Source organism: Hippoglossus hippoglossus, chromosome 7 (assembly GCF_009819705.1).
Source record: "Hippoglossus hippoglossus isolate fHipHip1 chromosome 7, fHipHip1.pri, whole genome shotgun sequence".
Classification (NCBI taxonomy): domain Eukaryota; kingdom Metazoa; phylum Chordata; class Actinopteri; order Pleuronectiformes; family Pleuronectidae; genus Hippoglossus; species Hippoglossus hippoglossus.
This window is the reverse complement of record NC_047157.1, coordinates 14,286,317-14,302,938: the sequence shown is the minus strand read 5'-3', so window position 1 is coordinate 14,302,938 and position 16,622 is coordinate 14,286,317. Positions and strand designations below refer to the sequence as shown.

Here is a 16,622-nt window from a genome sequence, read left to right as displayed (position 1 = left end):
AGTTTGACAAGCAGATCAGGGAGCGAATGATTTCAAAATGTCATTCTGCCCTTACAGAGAAGCATTTGTGGCACCAGTCAACACATCCCGCTGCATCATCACTGCTGCGGGGTGTGGAAGGAGCAGGCTACCTAGTCATCTCAGCCTGGCTTTCATTAAAAGCCTAACTTTTTCAAAGGGCAACTCCAAAACACACTGTTATTCATGCACTTTGAGCATTCTGTTGTATATTTGTATATAAAATTACATAATAGGGACATTGTTATAACTTTCAACTGGTAGTCGGCAATGTTTTAACTTTTTTGAATGCATGATGGCAGTACTCCTGTCAGTAAGTGACCATTAACAACACACATGTACAGAGATGACATTAATATCAATCTATTTCAAAAAGGGAATAAGAATATCAAAGTGTTTCCAGTGGTTTAACTTTGCACCTTGCTCCAGAGATGTAGCGGTGGATGAAGGAGTGTGTTTGTGCAATGTATCATCACAGTCATCGACTGTATATAAAGATGGTTGACGTGTCTCCACTTCCCCCCACTATCCAGAAATGAAGCTAACATTTCCCAGATAGAGAGCTGCCTTCTTGTACATTTAGAGCCAGAGTCTGCACAGTAGCAATCAGGGGATTGCGAGGTCCCATCGATACACTTCCTGGATCGATCATGAGTCAGTCTCAGCTGTCACTCAAAATGTTTCACCACATTTTTATTGCATCAAATCATAACTCATTAAAAACCTGAACCACCAGAAACATGAGCGTTTGAACAAACGTCAGTGTGATAAGAATACCTCAAATGGTTCAGGGATCCATTTTTGAAAATGTCTTCTGCCTGACGTGACTTTTTAGTTTGATCCATGCCCCATCCACTAATATGTAGAACAGAGGATTTATTACCTATACTGCAGCCAACCACCAGGGGGCGATCAAGAGTCCAAAAAGGTTACCGCAGGTTTTGAGTCCCAAACACTTCTGATTCTTGTTTTCCTCAGAACGGCAACATAGAGAACCCATACTGTAACGGCATGGAGGGGATTCTTGACGCTTACCACCAAAGCCTTAAGACGGTTCAGCTGTACGGACCCACCAACTTCGCCCCCGTTGTCAATCATGTGGCCAGGTAAAAACACTCTGTGCACCTACCGGAGCCCAATCGTCTTTTCTGTCAAATCCATCTGTAAATAATCTTCACCATGTGCCGCTGGAGGTATTAAGACAGTGAGTGATGGTTTCTCTATGAATTGAGCCGAACTGTTGAAGGATGGAAAATCAGTCAAGCTACATAGTAGACAGCTGCTACTCATTTCGTTTCAGACATAGAGTTCGGAGAGAGAGGTTCGGTAAACTAGGTATTCATGTCATGTGTGGATGAGTCACATTATTCAATAAATATGCTACTGCAAATTGAAAACTGTAGGAGAAGATCATGTGTTTCTTGGGTTTCCGTATTTCAAGAACTGAGAAGTTGAAATTTTAAATGGACATTTTAACTTTAGTAACTTAAAATTAGATTGAATAATGGACGGACTGATGTCTCACTTGAATTGGGGAATAATGTGGCACCCTGTTCAAAACTTAAGGCTACTACACCCTTGTATGTTAATTTGAAATTTAGCAGCAACAGCTACAACAGGAAAAAACCTTCCTCCAAAATAAGATACACCCACTTACCTTATCTAGTCCTGTTCCACACAGACCCACAGGTATAATGAATACAAAAAAACTGAAAAAAGAAATGAGTCCCCTGCTGCCCTCTTGGTATGTTTTCAAGAAATAAACATGTTAAGTAGTAAAAAATCTTAGAAACATTTTAGACCTAATTAAAACCTTCTGTCTGTGACTAGCTTGAGTAAAAAGCAATTAGAGACTTCAGTTCTATTATTACACCATCTACAGTCTCCTGCCTACCTGAAGGACGCAGTACAACTCAAGTACTACAAATTGATCACAAAGATGTTGCAGACCTTGAGAGATTCAAGAACAAGTGCAAAAGGTTATCTAGTAAAGCAGTGAAGGAAGGATTATAATGAGTCATCGCATGACCTGAAACAAACCTTGACATTACAACAGTTTGAGTTTGAAGGTTACTCTCATTTTATGCCTCGCATGCGTCACAAAGATGAGGCTGATTAATTAATGGCAGCAGGCAGTGCTCTTTAAAGGGCGAAAGGTGTTGATGCACAGTGCATACTGCAATCTAGACGTACAGTATAATTTATAATGTATGATTCTTTCCTCTCATCTGTGAAGAAATCCTAAGGTTAAAAAAATATCGATTATCTATGATGTTTGGTGGCGGTGCTGATCGCCTCCCTGGCGACCTGTCCAGGGTGCGCCCCGCCTCTCGGCCAGTGTCAGCTGGGATTGGCTCCAGCTCCCCCTGCAACCCTCAAAGAAGAGGGGGTGGAGATAATGGATGGATGGATGTTTGATGCTGCAGTTAGCTCCCTACTAACACGGTCAAATGTCTCCAGTTGCTCATGTTGTTGTACGCCAGATGTACAACATGTCAAACGTCTCTTTAATCATCTAAATTCCGGTCATCGCTCTTTTCCATTCTTGCTGACTTTGATACAAACGACGACATTTAACGTTTAAAATGACTAAACAGAACGTGAGAGCGAGGGCTCACCTCCAAACTGCCCTTGGCTCCCAAGATAACCCTAACCCTCCCCCCCCCCTTCCATCTCACGTCTGGTCGATTGAGCGCTGGGCAATCAATACTGTTCTGTAGGAATAAGACTGCAGCACTTGCATAAACAGTTAAATCAATTATTCATAGGGCAGCCAGCGATGGGCTATTGAAACTAGGCCACACTCGCTGTGGTGTCTCTGATGGGTTTCGTAATAGTGTCTGGATAGACCTCTGAGACGTGAAGGGGCCTATATTAAGCTTTTGTGTCACATGCTGGGCGGAGGGGAAGTTTGTTTCCACAGAACATGTTTTTTTTATCGTATTTTTTTTTTCTTTCTGCACAGTGGTTGCTGCTCGCAGACTTTCTCTGTGGTTGTTCTCAGGGTTCCATGCAAATCACGAACATGTTTTTAAGCTTTCACATTGTCTATGTGCTCCCGTCTTAAACCACTGTGCGCCGACGATCTCTCTGTTTCAGCTACGCAGCAGCAGTTCAAGATGGATCTCAGTACTTTGTTCTGCTCATCATCACTGACGGCGTCATATCAGACATGGCGCAGACCAAGGAGGCCATAGTGAATGTAAGTGCATCTCTCTCATGAGCTGCAGGACGTTTAACCTCTCTCTCTCTCTCTCTCTCTCTCTCTCTCTCTCTCTCTCTCTCTCTCTCTCTCTCTCTCTCTCTCTGCAGGACATTGGCATTGCAGGTGCTTTTACTACCGTGGCACAGCTCTCAGGCTTTCTGCTACTTTGAGGGCTTCATAAGCCAGTCGCAGCAGATATGAGGATTTATGGGATGTTTTCTGCTCCACTTGTCTCACTCCCTGTGCTTCGGTGCTCTGTTTGCCCAATATTTTTCTTCCCTTATTAAGCCCCTCGGGAGGCTGAGGGGGCTCAGCTGAGATTCGGTCTAAGGTCGACGGGTTCACTTAATTAGAGGCAGGGGTCTTATCCAGTGGCCCATCTCAAGCACCTGTCTGGTCGAATTTTTCAAGCGTTAATTGTGATTGTCTCACCTATGCTTCCTGTGTGTCTCTAAATATTCAGAATTTGAATATGTCGACAGTGGTAACGCTCAGCGAGTCTTCGGCGACCAGGTGCTCTGACCCCCAGCAGACTGGGTTTAAAGGGAATTTGCGACTGTTAATCAAACCATTCGAACAGCCACACCTTCCTTTTAAGATCTTGTCTGCTGCTCTGCGCTGCTCCGGCCCAACCTGCTGCATCCTCCTGCCGCCTCTCGCTTCTCAGTCTGGACGTGCCTCCTCTTTTTTTCTCAAAAGGAAAGAGTTTCATACAACGCTCATCCCTGCACTTTTGCTTTCTGATTTGTTCTCCCTGATGCAGATATCCGATTTCTGTTGGTATTGTTACTGCTACTGGCCAAACTGCACCAAAATGTTTATTCCACTTTTTCTTGTTTCCCAAATCAGCATAGCTTCAGCTTAGCCCTCTGTGACTAATATGTCCACGCATCTAACAGGACGGCCTCTGGGGTGAATACAAACTCCCACTTCTCGCTTTGATATTTTTCCTTGAAGCACCAAATTAGATTTTAGGATCATAAATTATAGAAGAGGGCCCCTCTCCCTCTCTCTTTCTGACCTGCTGTACCAAAAATAAACAAATTTGTGCTCGTGTATTAGGTTATGTTTGCGGTTGTCAGTTTGTTGTCTGGGCAGCTCGGCCAGTTTATCGCAAAATCCATTAATATTTTAAAATGAAACCACTGTTAAGGGATCGTGTTCGGCAGAGTTCATGATCCTAGTTTGAATCCACAGAGCAAAACTTTCACATATACGCTAGACTCTGGAAACTCAGCTGACAACAAAAAATAAAATAAAAATGAATTAATAATAATAGCAATAATGATATAGACAATTCAAATGATTGATGATTTGTCTCAAGAACAGATTTTGTGTCACATTGTTGTGACACTGGATTTTGTGAGGTTTTATTTCCTATTTTTATCAAGACAGTGAGTTTTTGTGTATTTAATTAAATCTCACAAATAACATCTTCACTCCCTCAATAAAAATTTGTGCTGCGCAACCAAACAGTTTAAACCCACTGATCTTTGAGTTTACAAGCATACAAGATATATCAGGATTGATTTTGTGGAAATGTGCTTAAAATAATTCATGATACATCTAAAATATTTCACTTTGATGGAGCAGTGCTGCCATAGAAAACAGTGTCTGAAGATTTTTAGGAGTTAAATTACATGAACAATTCTGAACATACAGGATATTAAAGTGTCAGCATGTGTACTGGAAATGTACAGCAATTATTCTACTGCCAATCCTCCTTAAAAGTTATCATAGTCCTTAATTGTAAAAAAAAAAGTGTCCCCATGAGTTCAGTCATCTGCTGTCAGCCTTTGTATGTTTGTTGTGGTTCTGTGCAGTGACAGGACGAAGTATGTGTTCAGACAGGCTGATGAAGCGAGATCCCCTGAGTGACTTTACTATACAGGCAAAGTAATAAATGGTGTAGACTGAATAATTCAGTTCTGGATACAGAATCGGATCTGGCAATCATAGCTATGTACCTGTGGGGGTTTCTGTTGCTGCAGAGGGGCAAACAGTCGGCATGTATTCTTGTGTGAAGAGCAAAATGTAAGGTTATGGGGAATGAGCCCAGTGGAGGGAAAGAGGGAATGGGATGGAGGGAGAATAATGATGGAGAGCATGGAGAGGGTGGTCCTCCTCAGTCTGTTTGCTCCTATCTGTGTCAGGCCTCCCCCTCAGGGTTTTTTTCCAGGAAAGCTGACCCACTTTTACCCCTGTACAGTAAATGCATTTCCACCACCAGCTCATATCATTCATTCATGCCTGAGCTTCCACATTCTCCACATCGGGACTGTGGTCAGACTCGTGCAGCGGAGGAACCGCCAAAGATCAACTGTATTACGTCAATTTGGGTTTTCTTTTTTCAATCGGAGGTGATGAGGACACACAGATCTCTTGTTCTGACTGTGACAGCATTTGAAATATTTATATAAGCAAACACAATTAATAAATAATGTTAATGTGTGATGCAAGTGTGTAGGATGAAGGAATCGTGTTTTATGAAAACAGCATTTGAGTCTATATGTATGTACGTGTGATCTTAACCGTTTGGAACATCATGTACAAGAAGACTGTGGAAGCTTATGCACTTTAACTCTTTGGTATTCTGCACTGTCAAAGCAGCCTTTACAACGTGAACACTGTGTAGTAGTAAGGTGAAACATTGTGTAGTGTGGTGGCTGTTGTAAAATGTATTTTGCATTGTCTCTCCGTCTTTAGGAAACCTTAACTGTGCAACACAATGGGATGTGAAACACAATCCAGTAATGATGCTCTGCTCTGTCTCATTTCTTTTTATCTTGTTTTGTTTTGTTCATTATTATTTTAATCTCCGGAGAAATGTGCTTGCAGATTAATACTGACACTGCGGGATGAAAATTGAAATGGTGGAACAACACAAATAATTGGAGATTTAACCCATCAATGCTCTGAGTAAAAACTCCAGGAAAACACAGTTTGTGTTCTTCCAGGTATGTGAATGACAACGGACTGTTTTCTTGTTCATGACAGGCAGCTAAACTCCCCATGTCTATCATCATTGTCGGAGTCGGTCAAGCGGAGTTTGATGGTGAGAAAAATAAGTTCTCTGTGGGAAAATTGCCTGATGAAAAATGTGGTTTATTCAAACACACAGCTTCTGTAACATTATTCAATTGACAGTATGACAGAAATTTTAATGTGTGCCCTTTGGATATGAAGACACACCAGAGATAATTCTTTCAAAAAACATCTTTTATCTGTAGCCATGGTGGAGCTGGACGGTGACGACATCAGGATCTCCTCACGAGGGAAGTTGGCAGAAAGAGACATTGTACAGGTGAGACGTTTTCTAACGTTTGGATTTTGAAGTGAATGAAAGGTTTGTTTGTGTCAACATCTGTGATCATTACTGGACATTTTTGTTTGTAGAAGTGTTGTTTGTTTGAAAATACATGGTCTTTAAATATGCTGTGGTACTAAGGTAATTATTCAAATTATTTTGCACATGTAATATTAAATACCAGTGATGATGCCATTTCCCAAACCGTTTCCCCATTGAATGAGCACTTTCCAAACTGGTCTCCCCATCAGTTTTTTCTTTCCACTGCCCGTCAGAAACTAATGCATAAACACTCCTTGTCCTTTTTGCTCCTTTGCTCTTATTTTGCATCTTCCTTTTCTCTGCCTCTCTTACTGAGGCTAAAATGTAAAACCTTTCCCAACTTAAATACTCACCATCAAAAGTAGAAGATTTATGCAAACTCACATTGACACATTCACACTCAAACGAGAGTAAACCTCCGATTTTAGTGACTTCTCCACTTCTCCTTTACTGCCAACAAAACACAACATACTCAACATTCATTTACATTTATGGCCCCACTACTGGTGATATTCTAAAGCTTGATTTACAGTTGTCAGTTAAGGGGTTGTGGAATAATTACGGAGCGTATATATCCCCTAGTAAGCTTCTCCTCAAATATTGAACTACGTGTCGGGTGGCAGTGACTACAGAGCAACCATGTAGTGACAGCAAATAGTGTGAGTCATCAGCTCGGGGTGTTTGTTCGAGGATTTGTTGAGGGTGGAGATGACATTGAGAAAGTTGAAGACTCAAATGGTGCTGAGTCATTTACACTGCAAACCTTCAATTTACTGGAGAAAGACACAACATACACACTGCAGCTGTGCGGTTTTTGTCTCATATATTTAATGATGGGTATAAAGGTCACATGGAAGATATTTAGATGTTACTTAGGTTATTTAAGTAGGTGTGTAGCCCGCAGCATTGTATATAAGTAAGTTAATGAAAGAATGTAAGCACAGAAATGTGTTGAATATAATAACGGAACAACAACATGTTAGGGAAGTGTAGAGTAACATCAGCTAATTAAAGTCAAAACTTAGACTGAAGGCGTTTTGTCCAGACCAAGGTCGAAACCAAGGTCTTTGTTAAAGTGTTTACTTCTTTGATTTAGTCCCCACTGTAGAATCATTATGGTATTGCCATCATTATGATATCATGATAATAATAGGAACATTTTATTAATATCAAACTATATATTGTCTGAGGTGAAGACTCTGCAATCCGGCGAGCCGCAATCTGCTTCTTTTTCTTCTTCTACTGTTTAATGCTGTCTCAACTGCCTGCAATTGGTCCAAACGTCAAAACCATCCCAAACAAATGTCACATTGCAAACAAACTGGACCGAGATTAATTTGATCCAGACAGAGAGCACCTCTTTTGGTCAATCTGAATTCTGGTCCAGTGGTCTAAAGTCTGAAGGTGTAAAGGAACCTTTAATCCCAACACACAACTGCAGATACGTTACTTTTCCTGAAGTCACGCCTTTCTCTCTCGTGTCACCCCAGTTTGTCCCGTTCAGAGACTACATGGACCGCACAGGCAACCATGTGCTGAGCATGGCGAGGTTGGCTAAAGACGTGCTGGCTGAGATCCCCGACCAGCTCATCTCCTACATGAAGAGCAGAGGCATCAAACCCAACACCGTCCCACCAGTTTACTCCCCCGACGACAACTCCCAGACAAACCCTGTCTGAGCCCCCCCCACACACACACACTTTACAGTAGTGTAGCTGGGGTAGGGTGTGATCAGGATCGATTGGAACCCGCCTCCAACAACAACCGTCCTTTTAAGGGGGAAGATGGAAATGCTTTCCGAGGCCCTTTCGTAGATATTGAAACAGCTAAACAAAAAACGCGATGAGACTCCATTTTGATCTGGAGCAATGAGAGTGTTCTGGGGGGAGCCGGCTGATGATTGGGGAGGTTTCGCTCCTCTCTCAGTGCTTGAGGATGAGAGCGCTGAGGGGAGCCCGGTGGAAAAAAAGGAGGTTTTAGTCATTTGCTGTCAAACCTGTCAAAGTGGTGATGTAATGGATAGCAAGTAAACCCGTAGAGAGGGCCTGTTTGAAGGCATAAATATATTAGAATGTGCCAGTGTGTATCATGTTTGTGATACCTTTTGGAGTTGATGTGTGTGAAACTAGGAGATTGTGTGTGTACTAATGAATTTATTTATTTATTGCAGAAATAATTTATTCCTTTGGGGGGGGGGGGGTTTGAAGGGCGGGCATTAGAGTCGTATTTCCCTCGTCGTTTTCCATCAAAAAAACCCAACCCATTTCTACTTTGATAAAGACTGTAATATAAAAGCATGAGATGAAACCTATTCAGCAGTTTATGGACCATTTTCACTGATGGATGATTTTTGATTGCAAGCTGTAATGTAGAGGACCCGCTGTGAGCTGCTGCCACACTAATTTCCCAGCGCCATGTCTTATATGTATTTCTAATGTTTATACAAACAGAATGCACTAGTTACTGTCCAAATGAAAAGCACAAAGGTTGTAATGTTAATAAGCTGATAAAACCACTATTTTAGCAGCTACCACAATGAAAATAATGGAAAGGACCCCACGTTGAGTTTTCAATGCAGCTTTCACATAGTCTTCCACTATCATTTTAACGCATTTTAAAGTATATTCATAATAACACTATTATACAGATGTATTTAGATGAACTCATATTTATCCCAGAAAAGTATTTTTACAGAAAATTTGATGCATAATTCAGAGCACTCACTTTCTCTCCTTGTTAGTGTGCACAGTCTTAAATTACACAGCTTAAGTCATGCTGCCCGATCTCATTTGTTACATCTCTATTTGTGTTTCTTTCCATTATATTTGTTGTGGTTTATTGTCTGGGATTTTGCTCTGCATTTTCAAAAGACCCCACAAACAAACTTTTGAAAGACTGATATCAACTAATACCCACTTTCCTCCCCCGTTAAACTGGTTTGTTTCGCCAGAATGAAAACTGATCAATCACATATCTCGCCACAAAGTTTGAGATATTCGGGCGTTGAATGTTTTTTTTAATTGGATCTAAAGTGATTGCACAAAAACAAGAACAGTCACAATTCCATCTTTTGTGATTCAGTCGGCGTCTCACGTTTTCAAATTAACTTTGAATGTTCCCAGATAATATTCTTTTACACTAATGCTCACAAGCCCATTTAATAGCAAAACACTGGGATACCATTTCAATACCTACGACACAATGTCACTGTTTTATTTTATGACTTAATTCAAGTCGATATTTTCACGTTTGTTCACTGAATTTCTTTTAACTGACTGTACCTAAATATTTTCAAGACAGTTACATCCATTGTGTACGTGTCTGTTATCTCTAATGGCCATTATATTCACTAATATCTGTCACTCAATAACTCGATCCAAATGTGCCTATTATATGGAAACATATCCAAATTCACTGACCCAGGTGTTATTCTGCCGGCAGCAGCAGGTCTCATGTTCAAGATGTGCACACAGAAAATGTCAGCGACAATAAAACTGTTGCAAAATTAAGACGATTACAGCCTCAGTGACTGACACACACTGTCTCCACCAGTGTCGTGGGCTTTTTGTATTTACAGCTCTTCGCTAATGATCTTTGAAGTGATGAAAATTAACAGTGTCGCTGAGCCTTGTACAATATTCAAAGTCAAGACTTGTTTACAATTGAACTGTGGCTATTTACATTGCCTCGAGGAGAAAGTAAACATTCATGGAAAGAAACGAGTTTATTTTTGATTCGTTGGGTTTATCCCATTTTTACAGACCTATAAAGAGTTTTCTTGAATGATGCTGGAGAACTAAGGTTTACAAAGATTTGTTCTCTGAGAACGTGGAGCTCTTACATATACGTTTTTCTCACTGCTGTTGTACTTTTGTGTTTATGTAATTCATGTTGCTTTATGAGCTTCGTGAGCCATTTCACATCCTCTGACTGCTTTACACTCCGGTGGCAGTGAACTTCTCTGTCACAGGCCCGGCTCCATATTTCTTCCTTTTTAATTGTTTTTAATTTTTTATTACTGATGACATTTCCCCCCTCAAAAGACAAAGCAGCGTTTAATCTGCTGCCAAATGAGGCCGTTAAGTTTCGTGACACGACACTCATAAATACCAGTATACCTCTACGGAAAGCCATTCAAGCCAAAAATAAATAATTATTATACTTTTAATATGTTTGTAATTAAATATAGTTAAATAATTATTATGAATTATACGAGCTTAAATATCATTCAAATATATATATGTGATGTATGTACTTCGCAAAATTCTACTTTTCAAAGTGATTTTAATTATTTTCACTTTTTGTTTTGTTTCAAGACAATTATAAGGTATTCATTACTCAGAAAAACCTGTTAAAGTTTATCATTCGGCAGGCGTGATGCCCTTTAAGTCCGAGTCAGCATGCAGCTCATAAATTGAGTGAGATTGCAAATGACTGTGAGAAAAGAGCAAATGAAACATATGGGGTGTGGGGGGGGGGGGGTTGTATGTTGTGTGCACACATAGCACAAATACAATTTGATTGATAGTTGTGAAATTAATGCTAATTGAAAATCACTTAAAGTTGGACAAAATTTCATTTTTTGGGCTGTTCGGCTCAGATTACAACAAGCTATCGTCTTTTTACTCCCTGAGGCCTGTTACATTGAATACTAGCACCCTCAAAAATCTGCTTCCCTCTATAGAAAATAATAAATATGAAATGAGCACAGCAATGACACTTATGCAATTGTGAAGCATTCAATTATTATGTTTTTCACTCAAAAATAAGTTTTTTCCAACAATACAACTATTTCTTTTCTCTCCGTGGAAAAGGTTTGGATTATCCCTGCATTTTGAATTTTCTTTGAGGCTGAACACTAATTATGTACATAAGGCCCCTATGAAGACTATTCAGTGCCAAATCTGTTTGGATGAACTTTGCCTCCTTAGACAATGTGCATGTTTGTGCCAAAACGGCAGGAAGTGTGGTAGTCCGCCTTCATTTCACCTGATTAGTGCATCTGCCATGTGCTTGGTTTGTTAATTAGAGATGTCAGCCACTTCTCGCATGTTGTATCTCTGGGTTCTCTCCATTCTGTTCCTATGAGACACATACAGTACTGTATGGGTTGTTCTTGCCACTACTCCTGTTTTATCCCAGGTTGTTTACATACCTCTCTTGGTCTCTGACGTGCATGCTGAATAATTTCCAAACCAGGTGTTGGACATGATATTGTCGTCATACTGTGGTTTGTGAAATGCTTTGTAATGGATTGCCTTAACTGAAGATTAATAAAATATTGACAACTTTGGCAGAATGCAAGATGTTTATTTTTTTTGTGTGTGTGTGTTTGATCACAAGTAAGATGGAAGAAGAGTAATTTCTTCCACAAGAAAAACTCCTGACATATCATCACAGTGAACATTTTCAAGGGGTTCAGGGATAATGTCAGGGGAAACATTCACATTTTTGAATGTACACAAATGCTGAATGTGTTAGCAAACAGTTGATTATTTACACCTTCAAGCGTAATATCTGATTTATTAGTGTCTTGTTTCTGGCCACCTAATGAATATGAGTAGAATAGTCACTCTCTTTTACCTCTCCACCAACACCTGAGGAAAAATGGAAATAAAAAAACTGTCTGTGAGCTGTGTGGTGCTGAGCCGGCAGCGTGAACTGGGTTTTTAGATCATTTCTCTCCTTGCTGCAGGCGAGGACAACACTATGAGACCAGTGAGAGTCAACTAAAACAATAAAGATTTGTGCCGGGCAACTAAATAATGAGTTGAAATTCCTTCTAAAGCTCCGTGGAGCCATGGGGAGCAGCAAATTGAAGGTTATAATCCTTCACCACAACAACTGAGTGTTGAAGTTCAAATACCACTGAATCTGTTGTGCTGCACAAAACTGTGAACACATTCATATTGACAAAGAGCAACTTTGAACATTTGGCACATGGTTTTTGAAGTTGCACAGCTGGAAGTTGACTATTGAGGATTTTGCTAAATTAAATTCTGTCCACATGAATTCAGAAATACGGTTTTAAAGTGAAATATTTTAGTGTAGTAGAATTAATGCAATTTCAACACCAGCGACTTACATTGGACAATTTTAGTTTCAATTTCAGCTGCTACTATACAGTATTTTAATATTATGGAAATGATTTTGCTTCCATACAAAACCACACACATTACTTTTGAATCTATTCAGTGTGATTTCATTACATCACCCACAATGCAATCTGATAGCCTGGAGTCTGGTCAGAGATTCTGGTGTTATGCCAGTTGCGGCTGGTTTTGCCTTAATCCAGTGCAGCCTCAGGCAGAGATAAACGACAGACTGGTAAACTCACTCCAACCCCACACCCCCAGTTTTCCTTTTGTATTCTTCTTGTAGTGTTCCGTCTCGACCACTTAGCAGCAACATCCAGCTCCCTCTGGAGCCACAAAAAGCTTTACTCCCCAAGACCTGTAAACAGACTTTGATGTGAAAAACCAACGGAGTTCCTCTTTAAATCCGGCTTTCTGCTCTACATTTCCCTTTTTTCCCCCTCATTTTCATACATCATACATTAGAAATGCTGCTAACTTGGGATTTTTATCTCATTTTTATTCCCTTTTTTTTTTTTAACAAGATGGTTTGTATACACACAACAGATCCCTAGAGAGGCTGGTGTCCAATCAGCAGTGAGTGCTACATCCTCTCACAGAATGTGTTCCGCTTAGAAACAGTTTTTTCTCCCTATAATAAGATGCACTGCCGACAAATCAAGCTGTCCACCTGGGGAGAGGGAGACAGCAGCTGGAGCCATAAATTACCAGCTTAAGACGGAGCCATCACCTCCCCAAGCCACCCACCCACTGCCCGAACAATAACCAGTGACTGGAAAACAGGAAGAAAATCAACAGCTAATGACATAGAATTATACCTTACTTATATATATATATATATATATATATATAACATTTCACATGTGTAATATGCAAAGAAAAGGAAAAGAAGACATTCACGAGAAATTGCTGCTCAGAACGAATTACACCAATTTACTCTGGACCTGTGGCAGGCAATATTTTCTGAACGGAAATAGAAAGTGAAAAAAAACACTCTCAGTTTGGTTTGTACTAAACAGCAGAGATACTAAAAGTACTAGTTGAAAACTTGTTCACTCTACGGCCAAAGGTCCACTGGGAGGATTGACTCTCGTATTTGTACAATCAATAAAACCAGTGGAAACAAAGGGAACAGCAGATTTATCCTGGTTCTCTCTATACGTAACAAAGTCCACCTCCTCACATCTCTTTTATTATATGTGCTTTATGTGCATTATTACTTTTATCATTTCATTTACCATATCCTTACTTCCATTCTTTTCATGTACAGAATTATATTTATATCAAGTGCAAAGTTTAATTTAAAATCATGTGCAATACATTTGTGCTGTACAATACTACTTTTTCTATTCCTTTTATAGTCTAATTTTTAGTTTATTCTTTTACACTTTTATACTTTTGTAACTAATATTACTTGTATTATTATATATTTAGACACTGGTCCTCTCTTACTCCTCATTACACTTGATAATTTTATACCCTACCTATTATACTATTATATTATTCTTTGTTATTGTACCTTTGGAGCGAGATACGGCACATCCATTTCTTTCAGGATTAATGAAAATCTATCTCTTATCTATAAAGCTCAATGATTGACATGTTACATCATGTGTGTTTCATTTTAACAAAGAGATGAAAGATTAAAAAGCACAAATTGTGGTTTTACAAGAGATTATGGGACTATTTCTTGTCCAGATGACATTACCTCCTGCCGTCCTGTCATCACTATCAGAGACTCCTCTCTCTCTCTCTGTCTGTTTTCATGCTGAGCAAAACTAACCCAGCTTCCTAATTATCCTCCAGACATGAGGGTGGTATCAGTCTTATCATCTACAGCTCTGTGGAAACTGTCCTTTAATTCTGAATTTTCAAATTCTTTGAATATATTTGATCATTCACAATGTTGACACATCAGAATTAATGTCTCTCTGGGCAGTTGGCAGTGTGGTAATGCTTCTGCTTATTTCAATATCTAGACTGCATCAACAAATAAAACTACAGATGAAAACTAAACACAATTTGCGGCTGCTTGTAAATTTAAATTGGAAGAACAATAATAACCATGCAATTTTCTTTTATTGCTAACATACGGACAATACTGAATATGAAGCACCCAACAAATCAAGAGTAAAAAAAAAGACCAGAACTCCCAAGACCAGTCTGAAAATGCCAGTAAACCATGATAGTGACATAATGGGAGACTGCTCCTTCCACCAAGAGAGTCAATGGTATTAAAACCAAGAAAAAAAAGATCCAAACAAAAATAAACACAAACATATGGGCTGGGTAATCCTGAATATAATTCAGCAAACAGGAGTGGGAAGGTTTTTGCACAGAAATTAAGATACAACATAGCAGCGGAGCTCATAAGCTGTCGAGTTGGGTCTCAATTAAATTTGCTGTGCAGTTTTGAAACCTAAACAAACGAAGCTTGTGTTTGTGAGTTACTGAGGTCAGCAGTCAGTGTGATCAACAGTTACAAATGTCTGAGGAAGAGCCTTGTGCTCGAAAAATTATCATTATGACAAATGAAACCTTAACCTGGAGCTTCAAGGTGGATTTTTGTACTTTTTTCAAATATGTTTTTTATTCCATATTACCAACCAGAACCAGATCTCTTCCTGTTGTGTCAGGTCCAGCTCCGCCCTCCACCAGACTCCAGGTTCTCCAGCAGCGAGCTGAGCTGCTTCATGTCTGATGGTGGGCAGGACAACACTCACCAATTTGGAGAGCTCAGGTCAATTGAAAATATATATTCGGATTTTTCACATTTGGATTTTGAGTTAGTGGGAGGCATCGTTACAGCTTCTCCCTCCGCACCACTCACACTAATGGTGTAGCTCTCTTCGGCAACCTTTCCGCTCTGCTGCTCACGATGAACTCACCTCGGGGCCGATACAGCACAGGTCTTACTCAACAGCACAAATGGACTCACCACTACCGGTCACTGGCCATCCTTGCATAGGCTATAAATCATCATTAGTTTACCATAAAGGATGATATGATATGAATGAATGTGTTTTCAGCGCACTGTAATGGAGCCAGAGTGGAGCAGTGGGCGGTTGCCCATTACAGCCCATATGAAATAATGTGCTGGAGATTCGCCGTGCACATTGAAAGTAATCGTGATGAATCATCTTAATCATTGTGTCCCATTCGCTGAGAAGAGATGCCATATGTTTGTTGACATGTTCATTTTCTATTTAAAATGAAGAACACTTATTCATATTTTATTAGATATTCTTTAGATGTATTAAGTTTGGAATCACATCAAGTGTATCACATCACAAATGTCACATCTTCTGATTTTAAATGATGAAAATTGACATAAAATAAATTCAAAAAACAAGAGCTAATGACTGACCACATTATTAACATCAACAAATAGGAAGAAAAGGGGGAAAAAATACAAAAGAGCAGAGTATCCACAGTCTGAGGATGCTGAAAATCCAATGTGCTGAATGTCATTACTTCCTGGAGACTTGTTTACTGTTTGCTTCTCCCTGGAACAGCCTGTTCCCCATAAAAATGCATTCCCATTATGGGCAAAAACAAGAGTGAAATTGAAAATGTCAGGCATAGTTTAGTGATTTTATTTAATTGCACTTGCCAGTGCAAAACAGCACAGCACGAGAAGAAGGTAAATAGCCCAGTCTGCACCTAATAAACTGAATAACAATACAGGTTTAATTGCCTGCAGAGATTAAACAAGTAGCTGAATTAATTATTCACAGGACAGAAAATTAATTTGCAACAATCCTATAATCAATTAATTGTTTATGTAGGTAAATAACCAGTAAATATTGTGTATAAAAAATCATGTATAAATATTTGCTGGTTTTCTTATCGTTGACAATAACCTGAATGTCTGTGTTAGACATGGATATTTTCTACAGTTTTTTGATAATGATCAAACCGGTGAATTAAATGTTGTATTTATACAATTTATCCA

At 39.5% G+C, this 16,622-nt stretch overlaps 1 protein-coding gene across 2 annotated transcripts in view; it reads left to right on the top strand.

Annotated features, from left to right (window-relative positions):
* cpne5a (copine Va) overlaps positions 1–8,400 on the top strand; it is a 68,468-nt gene extending 60,068 nt beyond the window's left edge. For both annotated transcript variants that reach the window (XM_034590725.1, XM_034590724.1), the window contains 5 exons: positions 997–1,124; positions 3,118–3,220; positions 6,221–6,278; positions 6,454–6,527; positions 8,063–8,400. In XM_034590725.1, the coding sequence (XP_034446616.1) occupies positions 997–1,124; positions 3,118–3,220; positions 6,221–6,278; positions 6,454–6,527; positions 8,063–8,251 (552 nt within the window). In that variant the 3' untranslated portion in view covers positions 8,252–8,400. The remainder of the gene's footprint in view (positions 1–996; positions 1,125–3,117; positions 3,221–6,220; positions 6,279–6,453; positions 6,528–8,062) is intronic.
* The last annotated feature ends 8,222 nt before the right edge of the window (positions 8,401–16,622 follow it).